This window comes from Lagopus muta, chromosome 7, assembly GCF_023343835.1.
Source record: "Lagopus muta isolate bLagMut1 chromosome 7, bLagMut1 primary, whole genome shotgun sequence".
In the NCBI taxonomy this organism is placed as follows: domain Eukaryota; kingdom Metazoa; phylum Chordata; class Aves; order Galliformes; family Phasianidae; genus Lagopus; species Lagopus muta.
Genome location: NC_064439.1, coordinates 35,250,750 through 35,271,217, shown reverse-complemented (window position 1 = coordinate 35,271,217; position 20,468 = coordinate 35,250,750). Strand labels below are relative to the sequence as shown.

General features: G+C 36.5%; 1 protein-coding gene across 1 annotated transcript; it reads left to right on the top strand.

Annotated features, from left to right (window-relative positions):
• The first annotated feature begins 1,823 nt into the window (after positions 1–1,823).
• EFHB (EF-hand domain family member B) lies at positions 1,824–20,151 on the top strand. Its single transcript, XM_048951473.1, has 13 exons — positions 1,824–1,889; positions 2,062–2,124; positions 2,986–3,129; positions 4,605–4,785; positions 5,316–5,426; positions 7,964–8,093; positions 8,471–8,554; positions 10,206–10,273; positions 11,622–11,776; positions 12,732–12,939; positions 14,896–15,096; positions 16,617–16,798; positions 19,987–20,151. The coding sequence occupies exons 1-13, from the start codon at positions 1,824–1,826 to the stop codon at positions 20,149–20,151; spliced, it is 1,758 nt and encodes a 585-aa protein (XP_048807430.1).
• The last annotated feature ends 317 nt before the right edge of the window (positions 20,152–20,468 follow it).

Below are 20,468 nucleotides of genomic sequence, written 5' to 3'. Positions count from 1 at the left end.
AGTTTAACTATATGCTCTATTCATGCTTTTTTGTTTAAATGTAGATATATAACAATAAATAGAAGTTGACTTCAGAGGATGTATTATCTATTCATCTATTTATTCTGTTAGATTTTTCATCTTGGTTTCACTTCCTCAGTTTTTTTTTTTTTTGTTGTTGGGAAATATTTTGTTTGGGAAATATTCATCTATCTTTCTAGTAACCTATTTCCTACCAAGGTTTATGAACTCCCTTGTAATTTATGTTAGAAGTAGCTCCTGTAGATAAAAATATTTTCCTATTTTCTTTGGCACCTGTACAGAAAGCAGACAGTGAGGCATCACCCTCTTTCACAAAGAAGTTACCAATGGAGAACATTTGTATAAGCAGATTTTCAGTCTGAAGAGATTCAGGATCTGCTTCTAAGAGTTGTGTTGAAGATTGCTTCAAGAAGCTCAAATACTGTTTGTAAGTTTCAAGTTGATTCATAGGGATCCCCATCTCTCTTGAAAAGCACAGAGACAAAACAGAAAAAATCTGGGATTTCTCTACTTGTTTCTGCAATAGGTATTGCTTTCCCAATGCCAGTCATTATTTTTTCAGCAAGGCTGAAGGGATTCTTTCAGTTAGACAGTGTAGCCACCTGTTGGGGAAAAACACTGTAAAATAAAAGAAATCAGAAGTAGCAATGTATAAAGTGATGATACCTTGAGTACAAGCCAAGTAGAAATGCAAACACATGAAACAGTAAAAGTTCAAGTCCTTGTTCCAGCTTTTTGTATATGCTCATTTTAGTGTATAGGCTTGCAATACTATGCTTTGTTCTCTCCCTGAATAAGTAGTTCCCTCTTCTGCTGACAGTTTTATTCTTGCCCAGTTACTCCTTTCAATCAGATAAAATCCATCCCTCATTTCTAACAGGCTGGCTTATTTAAATCATAGTTTGGTCTTTACTAGGTAGAAATTGTATTTAATAGGGGAACAGGTTGCACACTAAGGCATAACAAGTAATCTAATGATTATAGTTAATCATTATATTACTTGTCAGGAACATTTAAAAATAACAACACAAATGTTTGAAGGAGGTATAAGTAAACCGAACATTTTAAGAATTTCCTAAAGTTTATTTGCCAACTGGTCACAATTTTTCTACATTACTGGCTTTGTACCATCATTCTTACAACAAAAAAACCATCTACTCTTGAAAAAGGATGCCAGCAATAGCCACTGCTAAATTAGAGCTGAGAACGTATGTTACCTGCAAAAGATTATGCTGTGGTCACACATGCTCACAGATCACACGATGGACATGCATCACTGGAGTAGGTGGCCAGGCATCCCCGACATCAGGCAGGCTGTTCACCCCACAGGAGCCACAGCCAACCTCCTGCCTGCCATTTGTAGGACAGAATCCTCAGAGCTCAGCATTCAGTTAATTTCTTTATCAAACAAATGTTAGAACTGTGACTAAAATGGCAGCAGCTGGTAATGTTTGTTAATTAATTACAGATAAGGTACGTACATTTACCTAGAATTGTTTTTGCCATTGTTTTGTTGGGAGGAAGGGGGGAGTTTACTGATGTCGCCTGAGAGGAAATCAGCCTTTCTGAAAGCAGAGGAGCTTTAAACAGCAGCGAAAATTCATCTGCTTTACCTAAGCTACTTTTTGGAAACAATCTGTATCTGTTTCCACTGGGCAAGTTTGATACTTGTGTTGGTGTTCCCCTGGAGTCCAGCAGGTCATCAGTGTGCGCTGGCTGTTGGGGAGGTGTGGCAGAAGCTGGAGGTGGCACCTGGGGCATGACCGTTACCAGGCCAGCGGGTAAACCGCCCCACTTGCACCATGGCGGGTCCGCCACAGCCTGTCTACCAGGGGAGTTTCACGGACAGATTTCCCCACATCTCAGCTGTGAGTGAAACCTACACGCTTTCTATGCCTTACCAGGGTCATAGTCTGGCCTTGAGGCTGAAACAAAGGCAGCTGGTGATCTTTTTAATGGAGTGGGACAATTAGCCATCTTGTACGAGATGTTGGAGCATTTGGCTTAGTTACACCTTGTTTTTTTGGTTGTGTTGCTTAGGCTGGGAAGTTGTTTCCAACTGGTGATACGGCTGCACAGTGCCTCACTGAAGCTTTACCCAGGGTGAGTGTGCTTTTGAGATTCTCACTTTTAAGTTACTGTATGATTTCACATTAGTGATTGTGCTCTCAGGCCCAAAATCTGTTATTTCTCTTACCTCATAGTGTTTTTTTAAATAAAGAACATCAGTGAACCCACGGTCATATTTTTCTACAGCTATTGTTTAAAGGGATCACAGAAAATAGCTGGTAGGCATGTAGAAGTTTATAATTTTTTTTTCTGTCTGTATATTTTACAAAATTCATCATACCCTCTTATGGTGGATTAAAGAAGATTGTTTTACACCACCATTTTTCTCTGTTGATACAATTACAGTGATTATTTTGAAGAGTTGTTATTACTTCTGATAGAGGACCTTCTCCTTCATCAAGGTTGCCCTGTTAGAGTTGTGTTTCCCATGCTCTCTTCCCAGTCTCCTTGAAGAATTAGAAACTGCATCCTTTCACTGGCAGCTCTCCCTTTAAATGAATGCATAAAAAAAACCAACAAAACAAGACGGTTGTTGAAGTAATTTCTGAAATTGCTTAATTGATGGGGGAATTGTTGTAGATTAGGTTAAAAGTTTCTTAAGTTGGTAAATGTAACATATATAAGGAAGCTTTTATCCACTTAAAGCCTAAATCAGAAAGGTAAAGCTCAGATACTCTTTCCTGACTTCTATTGGTGATTTGATTAAATTTAGACTGGGTTGTGTTGACCTTTTGTTCAGAGTATCTGCACCTGCAGCAATGCAGGCATGTGTTATAGTCCTAAAACATCTTTCTGTTTTGCTCGTACATCTGTGGAATCACACTGAATTGGCTTTTTGCTATTGTATTATGGAAATCTTCTGTAAAATCGTTATTTTCTTTGCCTTACATATAGCCTGCTACTCCAGCTGTTGTGAAGAAGTTTCGCAATATGACAAATCCAGCTCCTGGTGCTGAAAGAATATTCTATGGCAGAGCAGATGATCCTGATGTTGCAGCTCACTTGACACACGGCATAGCATCAGGTTCTTCAGTTGCTGTAAGAATGTGACTTGTTGAGCTCTTAGCAAGTAAACTATTGCCAGAGATTCTTCAGCAATTTTTTTACGTATTCTTTCTTTCTTTTGAGTTGTAAATGATTTTGTTAGTTAAAAAGTGCTATTTTGGACATGTCAATCTATTTTGTGTATATTACTCAGAAATTGTTTTTGTAAGATGTAATCAAACAACTGAAGAGCTTTTGGTAATTTTATTCAAATTTCTGAAAGTAGTTATTTGTTAGTAAAATAGCACTTGCTGGTATGTCTTGTCAGCAGGGCTTGTACATTAACGGTTTTCAGTTTAGCAAATGAAGAAGCTTAGGCAAAACCTTATAGGCTTAGTCTCTAGGTTGGAAAACCTAGGACCTGATAATTGAGGATGTTGACTAGCACATTCATTAGGCATATCCAATATAATAGTAACAATTAAAAAAATTGGACTTGTACTGTACCTCCTCAGAAGTTTTACGTTGAATAGATTGCCTAGTTTAGTCTGTATCATCTGTGGAAGGCCATTTTAATTTGTATTATTAATTAAATGTTAACTGGAGGAAGAGTTGGAGGCAGTGAGTTTTCTAAGCATGGATTTGGATAATTATATCTATTACTACATTTTTTTCTCCCCTATCCAATATGTATCTATATAACATTCACCAAATATTTAATAACAAATCCTCTTTAGGGTCCCCATTATTTTGATGGCCAGTCTGAAAAACTGTATGGTTTGAGAAGATCAGTGTAGCCCTTCTGATATTTTTTGAACCTTTTTTACTTTTTTGATATTTTATTATTCTCTTTGTGTTGACCTAAGCTTACAAATAATTGCTATTGACCCAAGCCTTCTGGGGAGACATTGTGTCCAAATTAGTGTTAAGCTTTGAGAAATCCTCCTAAACTCCTTTCTGTTGATACTTCCTTTTGGATCGCAGTATTAGTCTGTATCTTAAAATATGCATGGGCAGAACTGAGAGTAGATGTTTAGTGAATGGACTTAACCACTAAGATGACAGATGTCTTTCCTCATAAGCACTAGGAGACATTCAAAAGATGTTATAGTTATATCATTTTCACGCTTCAGTTTTGTCATATTGTAATTTGTAATTTCACAATGGTTTCTAATATACTATATCTATATATATTATAATATATATTAAAAGCAGAAAAACTATAGTCTGAAATTTTATTTATCAACAAATGAAAAATCCTGTATAAAATTAAAAATTCCATCTTAGAGTCTGTGTTTTATTTTGCTGGACATTTAGCATAGCACTGATTATTAATGACCTTATCTAACAATACAGTTCTGTATTACAACTTGTTAGAAGAAATTATGAGTCTAATAATCTAAAACATCTTTAGAAGACTTAGTATCAATCTGCTGTTCTTGTGGATGTGAGGAGTTAGCTGTCCTGATGTGTGAAAGATTAAAATTTGCTGGTTTTCTTGTCTCTTTTGTTGTTTGTGACATCTTTAGGCAGGTTCATTGATAAATCCACTTCCCAAAACTAATTTTCAACAAAAATTACAAGACAGAAAAGAGGCAATCTACTTCAGTAATCGTGAAGCACCTTTGGGCAGGTCACATGATCAATCTGCTATGTTACCCGAGGGCTTGGATATAATCAATACCACATTTGGAACAAAAATTATCCGAGGTTGGCAAAAGTAATGCTAAAACATACTTCTTGTAAATAAAAGATAGTATGCAATTTAATATTTAGCCTAAATTGTATGCTTCCAACAATTCTTGTTTAGCAGAAAAGTCATTACAAAAGATACTGAAAGGCATAAAAATATACTGGTGTTTTTTCAGTTATGATAAACAAACAGACATCTGAAACATTTTGTAACTAATAGGGCTTTTTGCTGTGTATAATATATTACCTTGACCTGTCAATCTTTCCTCCATATATGCGAGCAGATCACATATGTGTTCACCATGTAGTCCCTTTGCAACATTTACATTCATCTCAGTTTCTGTGATTCTTGCTTTATTCCCATGTTATCATGTTACAAGATTCCTATTGATTTTATTGATTTTCTGCAGGGATGATTTAAAAATGTCATATTTCCACTATTTCCATATTTCCATATTTCCAAGTATTAGCATCTTCTCCAATAAATACTATTTCAGATTTAAAAACAAATCAACAATAAACCCATATATGTGTTCTTTTCTTTTCAGATGTATCAGCTGGGGAGCTTATAAATCCTCCAAAAACTTTTGCAGAAGTAGATAAAGAAGCCAGAGAGGGACATGATTTGTATGTTGTGTCACACAATGATTATTATTCTGGTATGTTCACAATGATTATTATTGTGATCTGTTCAAAGGCTAGTAAGTAGCAACATAAGAAGACTTAATATAAATCTGAATCTCATTGCATCTTCAAAATATATCACACATGATTTTTGAGATGTAAGCAATTACTGTTTATTTGTTTATTAATATAATAAAATATAAATCATTTTAAAAGCAATAGTGGAAAAAAAAAAAAAAAACAATCAGATATGCAACTGAGAAGAGTACCCGTTTCTAGAATTGTAGGTTCATTGTCAGTGTGTTAGGCACACACATAGAGCTTAATGAAGGTGCTGAAAGACTGATTTTGGTTGGGAGCTATCTGAAAAACAAAGTATCCCCAAGAATGCAGAAACATCTAGATGCTCTGGTTGCTTAGTGACTTCAGCGTTATCTATGCCTGTTATCTATGTCTGAGCAGTCTCAGGCTCAGAGGTGCATACTGTGCGCCCAGCCTGTCCCATTACTTTTTCTTCTGGTTCCTCTGTTACACGAGGATACAAAATTTAGGTCTTCTGATAGGAGCTCGATATCAAGCTCTGGTTACTAGGAAGAATTTCAGTGTGCTGTCTGGCGCTCTGAAATGCAAATTCCTCAACCTGCTGCATAGTGCCTGTGAGTCTGTCCCACAGTCTTGGTTTATAGTCTTCCAATGGGCTGTACCTACACTGCTTCAGGAGTTATACTTATTTGAAGTGTTCCTTAGTAGTTATCGTTTATCTTGTGGGTCTACGCAGGAACACTGGAAAATAGGCAGCACATGCATTTGTTAGGCCACCACTTCTGTTTTTCCCATGTCCATCTTTTCCACTTACATTTGAAACTTATGTTATAGATCTATAAAATTGGCATTACAGTAAAGTTGGCCATTGTGCTAGTACCAACAATTTAGTAGGTGTTGGCTCAGAATGTAAGAAACTGTGAAATAGATATTTCAGTTGTAATAATGAATAATTTCATTTGGAGGCTGTTTTCAGAGAAGTGAAATTATAGTACTGTGGTCTCTCACTGAGAAATTCTGCTTTTGCAGAATATGGCACCATTGCTATAAATTGGCCAAATGTAATTTTCTTTCCTCTCCTCCCCAACTTTATTAGGTGTTTTAGTGGAATTACCTGTTTCGGTCTTCTTTATAACTTCTATCCACAAGACCATAGAGAAGTCAAGACAAGAGCAGACAAACTAAGCAGCAGGAAAACAAACTGTTTTTATGTAAAAGGGAATAGAAAATCAATGATATGCTTCAGTTTTGAACAAAACATAAATGTTCCCTGCAACAATACAGCCAGAGGAAGGCTTTATTAGTAAGCAGGCATGGATAAATTTTTTAAAAAAATTTAACTTGCAATTCTTTTCAAAAAGTGATTGAAAATGCAGAAAAAAAACCATGGAATCATAGAATGGTTCGGGTCGGAAGGGACCTTTATGATTATCTAGTTCCAAACACCCTGCTAAAGGCAGGGACATCTCCCTTTAGACCAGTTTGCTCAAAGCCCCATCCAGCCTGGCCTTGAATGCTTCCAGGGAGGGAGCATCCACAACCTCCCAAATCATTTTCCTCAGGGCTGCTCTCAAGGCATTCTCCACCCAACCCAACCTGGATGCAGGATGTTGCACTTAGCCTTGCTGAACTTCATGAGGCTGGGCCCACCTCTCAAGCCTGCTCAGGATAGCATCCCTTCCCTCTAGTGTGTCAACTGCACCACTCAGCTTGGTGTTGTTTGCAAACTTGCTGAGGGTACCCTTGATCCCACCATCCACGTAATCTACAAAGTTGTTCAATAACTCCAGTCCCAACACTGATCCCTGAGGAATGCCACTCACCACTGATCTCTACTTGGATGAGTGGCACTTGTGAAATGCTATTTTTCTTCTGTGATGGGTTACAGATGCTTGTTACTCTGTTACACAGAGTACTGAAGTGATGTTCTTGTACATAAAACAGGCAAATCTGGATTAACAGATTCATAAACATGTAGTGCAATATCTTTTTTCCCACTGACTTTACTGCAAAATTCCTACTAATTCAACATAGGAAATATCTATCCAAAAGTGCAGCAAGTCAAAATACTTTTTTGCTTAATTGTTTTAATAAATAACACATTGAATGGCATTTGTTTCTGCTTAAATGCAGAATTAAAAAGTGGTTTCATTTGCATGATTAAACAATCTACTATTTTTTCATTAATTCTGTTAGGATTTTCTTTTGTCTTTATTTAGACATAAAAAGCATTTTGGACATCCAGCTGTTTTATAACTCAAGTAGTTTTTGTGGCTTTTTTGTTGCCTTTAGTCTGCTCTTTTGAAAATGAGATTAATCTGAAATACTTAAGTGTTGTATGAATTACACAAATTTCTTGTCTTTTATTGAGAATAATAATTAGGAATTTATTTTTTTTCTTTATTATTTTACTTTTTTTTCTTTATTATTTTATGAATGAATATGCTTTGTTGCTGTTGTTGTTTTTGTATATTTCTCCTGCTGAAGTGTTTTAAACAAGTTGAAACAATTATTTTTTTTTCTTTAATAGGGGAAGCAATAAATAGGAAGTATGACTCACCAAACTTCAACAAGTCTTATGTGTATGGAATAGAAACCCCTCACTTCGAAGATGGACGAAATGTATCCAAATCCTTAAATTGGCTCTATGATTGGCAATTGTAAGTTACAGTGAGTTAAGTAGTAAATTAGCAGTATGAGTTTTAAAAAAGAGTCTTCATATTGAATATAATTTTTTTATCTTGCTATCCTTCAGTTTGTTAGATTTATTGAACTGAAAGGTAAATGCAAGGACTAGTTTTCGGAATAATTTATTCAAATCTATTCTGCTATAGTATGAAGACATAAAACTTGGCATTTCCTTCATGTTACATAAAGATATCTTTGATTTTTTAAATATAACGATTTTCAGTTCCTAAATTGTATTTCCCTTGCAAAAAGTTGCTGTTTCCTTTTAGTATATGTGTTTTTTTAATATTATTGAGTGGTTGTAGAATATTGTTAAGCAATTGCTTGTGAGTTCTCTTAACATTCACAGGAAAAGAGCAGCAAAAATTGTGTCCAAAAGAATTGATGACTTCAAGGAAAAATTTCAGCCTCAGATTGGAAAAGTCCTTGATCCGTAAGTAAGCAAAGATACCTTCCAAGAACAAAATTTATACACACTTTCCCAGCCTCCAGTTTCTTTTTCTGTCTTAGGTAAGCAATATATAGATTTGTGTTCTAAGCTTCTACTGTAGTGCTTAATTACAAGATGGGACTCTGCGTGCCCTCACTGTGAAAGTAAGTAATGAAGGCTGTGTTGTGGCTATATCATGAAGTGTTTATTTATTTAGTCTTTTGCTTTTGGGAAGATTTGAAAGAACTGAAATGTCTCGTATTGTTTGGCAACAACCATTTTGCTTACTCTGACACTGGATTTGTTGATCTGCTTTAGTCCATCTGTATTCAGTTGGATGTGAAACTAAACTGTAATATTATCTAGCACCATGTACTTAATCATATTGTTACAGTGCTTCATGAACCTTGGGTGATTTCCAACAACTGTTTTAGTTCTCAAAAGAGTGCTTATGGTGAACTGTGGTAGTCTTATGGCACGGCATGATCAGGATCCAGCTGTGCTACTAAACTGGCGCTGCTGAATGCAAAGATTGTCTTTACAGATGTTTGGTATTTCTTTACAACTGTCTGGGGACCCAGAACATTATTAACTTTTGTACCAAATTTAATTTTGCATTCAAAATCACAGGCTCAAAGTGACTCTGATGGATTATGCTGATAGTTCCCATTAGGAGTGAGCATGTTTCCCTTTCTGTAGAGAGAGCCAGTTTATCCTCTGTCCTTTCTGTCCTCACTGTGAAGTAGACTTAGATTGTGAGCTGTATAAGGCAGTGTGGTCAGTCAGGGAATACAGATTGCTGTACAAGCTCAAATCCAGCACTAATTCTACGGGAAAGGTGTAACCTAACAACATTTAATCATATGTGTAGTATGAAAAGGAGAAAAACGCACAGTAGTATTTCAGTTACCATGCTTCCATCTCTGTAGTTATGTGCTTTTTGTTTGTTGTTGTTGTTATTTTCAGAAGCAAGCACTACTCCTCTTTTCAGTTTAGACAGAGACTTCTAATTCATGTAACAAATTTTTAATTATTAAACACAAAGATAAAATGAACTCTGCATCTTCTTTAGATGAAGAAATAAGTTCTTAGAGTCATCAACATCATCTCAATTTTCTATTAAAAAAATGGGGTCAGGTTTTCTGTGTGGATATTTGCTTTGTTGCTATTTTGTATTGCTACTTTGTAGAAAACGTTAGGTGTGAAAAAGCAGATGTAAATAAATCTTTCTACTGTTGTCAAAAGTGGTTTGTTTTGGAGACACTTTTTCAGATGGAGATCTGGTTTGTCCTAAATAATATCTGTCAGGTATACTATAAAGCATTTCTCACTCTTTAATTTCTATCATTTTTATAGAAAAACAATTTATTTTAATATTCAAATGCTTTTTCCTATTACCTTTTTGAACACAAGTAAATATTAATGTTTACACTTAGTTCTGTTTAACAGCCAATTTTCTAAATGTATATAGCAGGATGCTTTTCTGCAGTTATAACTTTAAAGCAGTGTACTAATGAAAACAAATCCAAGTTAATTATGTATATAATTCCTAGTTATATAACAGGTGAGCATGTTTCTTTAATGATGACTTACAGTTTATTTTAGCCACTAATAAACTATTTGACAAATAACAAAGAAATGTGCACATTGACAGTATAGCAGAAACAATGAATGTTCCTGCAGACCATACCTTTGGAATGTTACTCCGTCCAGATGAATATGGTAAGTCTTACAGTGGCAGAATAAAATCTTAACTTGTTGATGAAACTATGCTGAAGTAATATAGTATATAGTTTTCACAAACTCCTAAGGATAACACTAAAGTTTTGGAGGGGCGATTTGAGAAGAAATGAAGCAACTTTTATTATTTTTTTTTAGTTAGTATTTTTTTAAGCTTTTGTATCTGAGGCAGGAGAGGAGAGTGTGAGAAACTCATATTGACATCTAAGTGACAAACTAAAAATGGATATTTGCATCAATTATGTGTCTTTCCTCACAATGATTTTTCTAGTATATTTTCAGAAGAGTAAAAATAACAAACAATAGTTGAAAAATAGGAATGTATAGACATTGGTAGAGAGACAGAAAATGGAATGAGGGGAAAAAAAAAGATTAATTTTCATTGTGACAAAATTTTGAAAGCTGCTGAACTCAAATAACAGTTGTTAGAATTTCTGATATTTTGATATAATTATTAATGACTTGGAAGCTGCAGCAAAGGAAATTGCTGCAAATAGTTAAGCAACAAAAATTAAGTGGTTCAAATTTATTTAAGTCATTCTTTATTTATTTAAGTCAAGACCAGAGTACTTATTTTAAATTCTGCGTAAGCCTGTGTACCTGCTTTACTCTGTTGGGTATTAAGTGACTTCTTATATGTGTAGGTATGCTTGCCTTATAAGGAACTTCAGAAGGAACTGAACAAACAAAAGAAAGCAGAATGACAGCAAAAATTAATTTTTAACATATAGAAAATAGTGCATGTATATTCCTGTTTGAATGGGGTTAGGTGAACTACACTTATTTGCTAGTTGGACTCTGAATTTCTTGCACTCCATATTGCCTTCAGTGTTGTAGTGGGGACTTGGAAGAAAATTGTAGATCAGTGTGTCAGAGTGTTTGAAAATGCCAACGGTGTTAAGATACATAGAAAATTGAAAGAATTACACAAGAATAGTGCCAAGAACAGTTTTGTATTTTAGAAATCAGTGATATTGAAGCCCTTGCAGGTATTACATTGTATTTTCTACTGGTTCTTGTGATTATCCTGAAACATGACAAGCTGGTAGTGATGCATTAATAATGTATTTTATTTTGTTCTCAACTATTTGGACATTAAGTAACTCTTACTATATTATGCTATAAAGATGTTTCAAAATATTCAGTATTAACTGCATGTCAGTAGTGAAAATGTGTGATCTTTTAATGAGATGGCCTTATCAAATATTCTGCACTGAATAAAATCAGCATCTTGAAATTAAAATTCTTCTACTCTAGACACTCAGTCGTTTTTTAAAATGTCTATTTTCTATATATGTGTAACTAATCGAGGAAGTGTTTACTTTTATAGGCGTTGGAGATCTTCTTCACTGTAGGGTTCCAAGTGAGTTCCTCCGTGGCAAAGACAGAGAGAGAGCTGTCTTAGCTGCAGTTAGACAGTGTTTGAAGAAAGCTAACTATGAAAATTTTGACATGTTACTAGAAGCATTCAGGCATTATGATAAGGTTAGTGTTTTGGAAAAAAATAAAGTAAGTGTATTGTGTGTCATTAGTATTTCTGTGTTGTAGAGGTGCATACGTGAAGAATAATAATAACAAAGCAAATATAAAAGAAGAATATGAAGACAAGATAGCTTAGTTACTACAACTATATAAAAACCAACCAACCAAAAAGAAACAACCTAACAGCCCAGACCCAAAAATCAAATGAAAAATTCTGGAAAGTTATAGTTGCTGTACTGGCTCTATACTTAACATAAAATCATAGGCACTGGCTGGCAAATCACTGCATAGGCCGGATCATATACTATAGTGATAAGTTGGATCTCCTAAAGAAAACAGTCTTCTAAAAACCAGCTTCTCAAATTGCCACTTATCAAAATAGATACTGCAACAATTTTACCCAATAGTATTTGGAGATTCCAAGATAAAGACAAACATGGGAGAAGAGTAAGAAAGAATAACCTTACCATTTTTTATCTCCTCATAATTTATTTTTATATCACCTCAGAAGAAAAATGATAAAATAATTTTATTGATGTTTTCCTCCAAACTGTAATTCTTTGCTGCATTGCCAAGCACCAGAATTTCAAATCTCTCTTTTTTTTTCCCTCTGGATAAAAATATTATTTCTATTTCATACATAACATTAATGATAGTGTATGCAAAATGTTTGATGCCTGACTTTCAAAAGAAATCTTGGTTTTCCTTTAAAATTTGTAATTAGATTGCTATTTTGTCACAGTAGATTATCACACTGAATTTTAATCTGAAGTCGCTGTATTATTTGGGTAAAAATTATTAATTATTACTCTTGTATTCTGATTCTGAGTTTCTGATTTACTTGTGGATTTTTTGGTGCTCTTTTGAAATGGTGTGGCTACATATATACATATATGTACACATATATGTTAGAGTATTTTTATAACAGTTGTTATAACAACTATTTTATTTATAATAGAATGGTGATGGGATGATAGACAAAAACGACCTGAGGAAGTCCCGTTTTCAACTTAATCTGAATCTGGATAGTGAGCTCTTGGATTCCTTATTTGACTATTGTGATTTGGATAAAGACGGTTTCATTAATTATCAGGAATTTGCAAACTTTCTGAATTGGAAAGACAAAAAGGCTGTAGAAGAATTTGAAGAAAAAGTAATCACAAAAGGTAGGTGAATTAATACTGAGAGATTACGTAGTTGAGCTTGTTGCTACAGCAGCAAGAATCCTTCTGAAGTAGACTAGGTTCTCCATTAGAAGAGCAGGATTTACAGAGTGCATATAGCCCTTTCATGCCAAACAATGTTGGCCAGTGATAGCAGAGAGATATATACAAATTACAGAACCCTGGAGTGGTTTTCATATGATCGTAGAATGGTTCGGGTCGGAAGGGAACTTTAAGATCATCTAGTTCCAAACCCTGCTATAGGCAGGGACATCTCTCTCTAGACCAGGTTACTCAAAGCCCCATCCAGCCTGGCCTTACATACTTCCAGGGAGGGGGCACCCACAACCTCACTGGGCAACCTGTTCTGGTGTCTCACTACCCTCACAGTAAAGAATTTCATCCTAATATCTAGTCTAAATCTACTCTCCCAGTTTAAAACTCTTTCCCCCCATTCTATTGCTACTTGCCCTTATAAAAGGGCAAGTTTCTCTCCAGCTTTCCTGCAGGCCTCCTTCAGATACAAGAAGGCTGCTATAGGGTTTCCTCAGAGCCTTCTCCATGCCAAAGAGCCCCAGCTCTCTCAGCCTGTCCTCATAGGGGAGGTGCTCCAGCCCTCTGATCATCTTTGTAGCCCTCCTCTGGACCTGCTCCAACAACTCCATATCCTTTTTGTGTTGGGAGACCAGACCTGGACTTGGTACTCCAGGTGGGATCTCATGAGAGCAGAGTAGAGGGGCAGAATCTCCTTCCTTGATCTTCTGGTCGCACTTCTCTTGATGCAACCCAGGAAACTATTGGCCTACTGGGCTGCAAGTGCTGGACTTGATGATCTCTGGAGGTCCCTTCCAACCCGTACGATTCTGTGATTCTGCACATTGCCAACTCAAGTTGTCTCTCTTGTCAGTTGACACTCTCAAATCCTTCTCCTCAGGGCTGCTCTCAAGGCATTCTCCACCCAGCCCGTATCTGCGCTTGGAATTGCCCCAACTCAGATGCAGGATGTTGCACTTGGCCTTGCTGAACTTCATGAGGCTGGGCCCACCTCTCAAGCCTGCTCAGGATAGCATCCCTTCCCTCTAGTGTGTCAACTGCACCACTCAGCTTGGTGTTGTCTGCAAACTGCTGAGGGTGCCCTTGATCCCACCGTCCATGTAATCTACAAAGTTGTTCAATAACTCCAGTCCCAACACTGATCCCTGAGGAATGCCACTCATCACTGATAACCACTTGAGCTGTTTATCACAACTCTCTGAGTGTGACCATCCAGCCAATCCTTAACTTGCAAGTGGTCCATTCATCAAATCCATTTTTCTCCAACAAGGATGTCATGCAGGACAGTGTCAAATGCTTTGCACAAGTCCAGGTAGATGTCATTGGTTGTTCTTCCTTTATCTACTGATGCTGTAACTCCATCATAAAAGACCACCAAGCTTGTCAGGCAGGTCTTACCCTTGGTGAAGCCATATTGGTTACCACCAATCACCTCCTCTTTATTTTCCATTTGCCTTAGTAGGGCCTTTAGGAGAATGTGCTCCATGATCTTTCCAGGCACAGGGGTAAGACCGACTGGCCTGTAATTCCCTGGATCTTGTTTTTTTCCCTTCTTGAAAACTGAGGTTATATTTCCCTTTTTCAATTAGTGGGAACTTCACCAGACTACCGTGACCTTTCAAATATGGTGGATAGCTGCTTGGCAGCTTCATCCACCAGTTCCCTCGGAACCTGGGGATGGATCCCATCAGGTCTCATGGGCTTGTGCATCTTCAGATTTTGTGTTTAGAGGTTGTCTCATAAACCAGGAGGAAGTAAAAATTTCCTAGAATCGTTATAAAGTATGCAAATTTTTTATCTTATGTTATCTACTTTATAAATTCTGAGAAGTTCAAGCAACTTTTAAAAATCTCTTATAACGTGCTGATAATAAATCCTGGCTATTCTGTAACTTCTCTTTAACAGGGAAAAAACTAGATGTTCCTCCTCAGTCTGACATCAAGACAGATGATGAGCCACTGTTGAAGCAAGAATATCTTGCAGAAGAAGCAGAAAGCTCAGGAAAGACACCAAAAACGCTTACAAGACCAACGGACAGTGTGTTTGCAGACTATCAGACAACTTCTTCCCAGTACAATGCTGTAGTAGGTGGTCTTCCAACAAACTGTAAGTTCAATGGACTGTACCTCACATTTCTAAGCATTATTTAAGAAAATATCAGGAGTAAGTTTGAAAACTATTGCTGCAGATACTGCTAATGTTCAATAGTGAATTAACTTCTATCTAATCTAGGATTGTGGCTTGGAATTTATCAGTTTAAACATTTAGCACAGATTGTAGATAAATTTGAAATTTAGTGTAGACATACAAAGCATTTGATGCTGTTCCACACAACATCCTTGACAATTAGCTCAATTGCTCAACGTCCAGGTGGAGACAAGTGACAAGCAGTGTTCCTTTTTTTAACACCTTTGTCAGTTACATGGACAGTAGGGTTGAATACTCTCAGCAAGTTTTCAGCCAGTACCAAACTGCATGGTGCAGTTGCATGCTGGAGAGAAGGGATGCCATCTAGATGGACCTTGACAGGCTTGAGAAGTGGGCACATATGAACCTCATGTACTTAAACAAGGCCAAGTGTAGAATCCTGCCCCTGAGTCAGGGCAATTTCAAGTGCAAATATAGACTGGATGATTAATAGAATGAGAACAGCCCTGAGGGAAAGGACTTGAGGGTGTTAGTGTATGAAAAACTGAATGTGAACCATCAGTGTGCACTTGCAGCCCACAAAACTGACCATATTCTGGGCTGCATCAAAAGAAGTGTGACCAGCAGGTCTAGGGAGCAAATTCATCCCCTCTCCTCTCATGTGGTCATACCTGGAACATTGTGTTCAGCTCTGGAGACTCCTACATAAGAAAGACACAAAACTGTTAGAACAGATCTAGTTCTAGTACCAGTGAGGATGATCAGAGTACCTGAAGATATTTCCTGTGAAGATAGGCTGAGAGATGTGGAAGAGAAAGCTCCAGGGAGACTTTATAGTTTCTTTTCAGCTTTTAAAAGGGGCCTAGAGGAAAGCTGGGGAGAGTCTTTATCAGGGAATTAGTAATGGGACAGCGAGTAATGCTTTTAAACTAAAAGAGGGTAGATTTAGATTAGACATTAGGAAGAAAATCTTCACTATGAATGTGACAAGACTCTGGAATTCAGGCTGCCCAGAGAAGCTGTGTATGTTCCATTCTTGTAAGTGTTCAAAGCTGGGCTGGCTAGGGCTTTGGGCATCCTGGTCTAGAGGAAGGCACACCTATCCACGACAGTGGAGTTAGAACTAGGTGATCTTTAAGGTCCTTTTCAACTCAAATCATTTTATGTTTTTGAGAAATTAAGGTTGTAACTATAGGAAAACGAGATCACCTTAGAATCATCCAAAAATGTTTTTAGAAGAAAGTGCTCAAAAGTTACTAAAATATTTCCCATTCTCATGTATCGTTATATACCTGGAGGTAAGAATTTGGAAGTAAGAATCCTACAAATAGTAAAGATGAAGGGGAAAATTATATAAACTCTTGAAGCTATATGAGTCAAAGGATCAAAATTGCTCTTATTTAAAGCAAAATATTTTATTGTCCCTGGAAGTATTCTTCACATACTTTTCCATATTACCCATTGATTAATTTCCACAGATTATCCAGTATGTGGCATTCCAACTATTCGTTCAGATATTCCAGCTCCTCGAATTCGCCGCATTAGTGACAGAACTAATTATGGTGATGAGGCCAATGCTTATGCATTGTTGTTCCCTTCCATCTTCAGTCAAAAGGGAGTGTATGAAGGAGACTTCTTTAAATCAAGACCAAAGGCAGAGGTACAGTACATTTTTTCCAGAACTTTCTTTCTAGATAAATGCAATGCCTTGACCCATGGGGAACTGGAAAGTTGTATAGATTGTGAAATTCATTATTTTGACATTACTATCCTTTAATATCCATTCAGAAGCCTGAAAAGTATATGCTCTTCACATTCAAAGTTATTCATAAAGATGGTAGATACTGAAGTCGTATCTCAATGAAAGGCGTAATATAAGGAAGTATGTCAGGTTGTTGCAGCTCACATGCTCAAATGCTGTGTTGAATAATGCTAATTATACAATATGCTAATAAGATAATTTAGGGCTTCAGAGTCTGTCTTTAAACATTTCTGTTATGTGAGAAGAACAGGGGAGGAACAACCTCATGCATCAGGTTAGGGGCTGACCTAAAGTAAAGGAGCTCTGTAGAGAAGGACCTGGGTGTCCTGGTAGACAGCGGGTTGGTAATGAGCTACTGGTGTGCCCTTGTATCTAAAAAGCACAATGGTATCTTGGGCTGTGTTAGAAAGAGCTGGCCAGCAGGTCAAGGGAGGTGATCCTCTCCCTCTACTCTGCCTTGGGGAGGCCATGTAGAATCATAGAATCATTTGAGTTGGAAGGTATCTTTAAAAGTCATCTAGTCCAACTCCCTTACAATGAACAGGGACTTCTACAGCAAGATCCAGTTGCTCAGAGCCCTGCCCAGCCTGACCTTGAATGTCTTAAGGGATGGGTCATTCACCACCTCTCTGGACACCCTACTCCAGTGCTTCACTACACTTATCATAGAAAAACTTTCTTATATCCAATCTAAATATCCACTCTTATAGTATGAAACCATTTCCCCTTGTCCAACCACAATAAAGCCTGCTAAAAAGTCTGTAATCTTCTTTCTTAAAGTCCCTATTTTGATATTGAAAGCTGCTATGAGATCTCCCCAGAGCCTTCTCTTCTTCAGGCTGAAGAGCACCAGCTCTCTCAGCCTCTCTTCACAGGGGAGGTGTTCCATCTCTTGGGTCTGGAGTACTGTATCCAGTTCTGGGTTCTCAATTTAAGAAAGACAGGGAACTACTGGAGAGAGTCCAGTGAAGGGCCATGAAGATGTTTAGGGGTGTGGAGCATCTCGCTTATGAGGAAAGGCTGAGAGACTTGGACCAGTTCAACCTGGGAAAGAGAAGACTGAGGGGATTTTATCAATGCTTGTAAATATCTGAAGGGTGGGTGACAAGAGGTTGGGCCTAAGATTTTTTCAGTGGTCTCTGGTGATGGGACAAAGATAAACAGGCACAAACTGGAACACGGGAAATTCCATGTGAACATGAGGAAAAATGTCTTTACTTTGAGTGTGGCAGAGCACTGGAACAAGCTTGTGGAGTCTCCTTTTCTGGAGATACTCAAAACCTGCCTTCACACATGTCTGTGCAGCTTACTCTTTTGAATGTGTTTTGCGGTTGAACAAGATGATCTCTAGGGGTCCTTTCTAACCCCTATGATCCTGTGATTCTGTAATTCAGAACAGATGTGAAATTTCCATCTTTGGATGTATTCAAGTTCTGAGCCACATCCCAAGGAATATGGTTTAGTGATGAATTTAGCCCTTCTTTGATTGTATGATTAGATGGATTATCTCCAGAGATCTCTTCCACATGAATTATTGTATAATTCTATCAGTAGATAGAATCATATAAAAATAAATGCATAAATAGGTTTTTTGTTGTTGTTGTTTTTGTTTTCCTAGAGAAAGAATTTTGCAGATGTGTAAAATTAGTTTCTGTCACACAGGAATTTTCAGTAAAAATTTTGGCCAGATTGTCTTCCCTTGAACTGCCTGGTTTTGCTAATAGCAATTTAAAAGCATTTTTCAACTGATATCTTTGGGGGCTGCTACCACTCTTGTTTGGCAACCCAAAGTTCATCCAGCATAAATGCTAAAACAATGTTGCCCCTTGTTCTATGTTGCTTATGGTTTTTCTATTTTATTTCTCAGCATTTTCTAATGAAAAAAGAGATCACTTAATTATTGAAATATGATTTATGAGTCAACGATAGGAAAATATGAAATTTTAATCTGAAATGGAAAAAGAAACATTAACAAACTGTCCATCTCTTCTAGTCATTTTATTAGATAAATGACTGGATGTCATATGAAAGTACATCTGGAAGTGCATACATTTTGCAGAAAAAAATGTTGCTAATTAGTGGTGGGGATGTAAAAGATATAGTGTCATGTTCCATAAATATCCTTAAAATAGCTTGTCATGCACATGAGCATTTACCATTTTATAATGTAGCTCTCAAGCAGGAAATCTGTGTGTGCAGTGTATGGCTAACAGCAAATAGAATTTGTGCTTCACTGAGAAGTCCATTGTACCTGTCAAGCTCCAGATAGATCTCTGAAGTTATGTGGCCTGAGATGTCATCCTCCATTGTAGACTACACAGGCTATACAGAGTGCAGTACAGAACTATCTCTGAGTGCATTAAATCATCCAATACTCATGAAATAGGTTGCTTCAGTGTTGGTGATGTTCTTTTGATTTATATTGGCATGGATCATTAATATCTCGAAACATTTAGTAGCTAACTAAATTATTACATGAAAACCTGAAGTTGTGTCATAGTATCAGTTTGTGAATAGGCCTCTAGTAATTGATGACAATTCTGACTATGAAACAGTTTTGTAATGTGATGTTTCCTGTTAAAAAGGAACAAAGTGTTTCTAAACCTGCTGTTGTCTTCAATAGAATCCAATAGTAAAAAAGAATTTAAATTACTTGGCTGAGTAATAGCGTGTACTTGATATTCAATATGATCGTGTTGATAGTACATAAGAGCAAGACAAAACCATGTGTGCACTTGATAATGTAAGGTTTAGTCAGTGAGTATTTTATGGCTGCTGATGAGTCAGGACATAATTGTATTTTAATAAGTTAGTATTGATAAAGAAAGTTATGAGAACTTCTAGTTATTTATCCTCCACATAGTAGTATTCGTATTTGTATTTTCAACATTAAAGTTGTTTCAACCTTATTAAAACAGTTTTGTATACCACTGTTTTCATCAATATAAGATTCCATTTCACTGATGTGGGAACTTCATGGGTTAATCATCCAGGATGTGGATTGCGAATGTATGTGAAAACTAGACTTTACAGTCTAGTTTAAAGAAATTACCAATCAGAATTACATGAGTTGTATTCTTTTATAGGTAGCACAAATTCTTCACAACATTGGTGTGAACATTTCAGATGAAAGATTTGAAGAAATATGGAAACAAGTATGCATGAAACAACAAAAAGAAGAGGTTTGTGTAGAAAGTATAAGAAATATACTGGATGAGATTCATGCACCAGACACAAAAGACAGTTGCTAAATCCACTCTTTGAGCTCTGCATTAAGTTAAATTGACAGCAGTAATAATTCTGGTACTTAATGCAATAAATATTTTTTTGAAAGATGTGCTTGCATAACTGTAATTCACTGTTTCTGGTCTTTCTGAATAGTGCTTCCACCATGGTCTATATGATTCTTTCTGCCATCATTGTGGGTAGTAGCCATGGGAAGAAAAAAGGATGCAGCATTCTTACGTTATTTATTTTCTTTTTTTCTCCTGAACTATAACTCATAATACTTTAGGCACAGAACGTTTTTTTTTGTAAATTTTTTTTGAGTTTATTTTAAGACATTTTT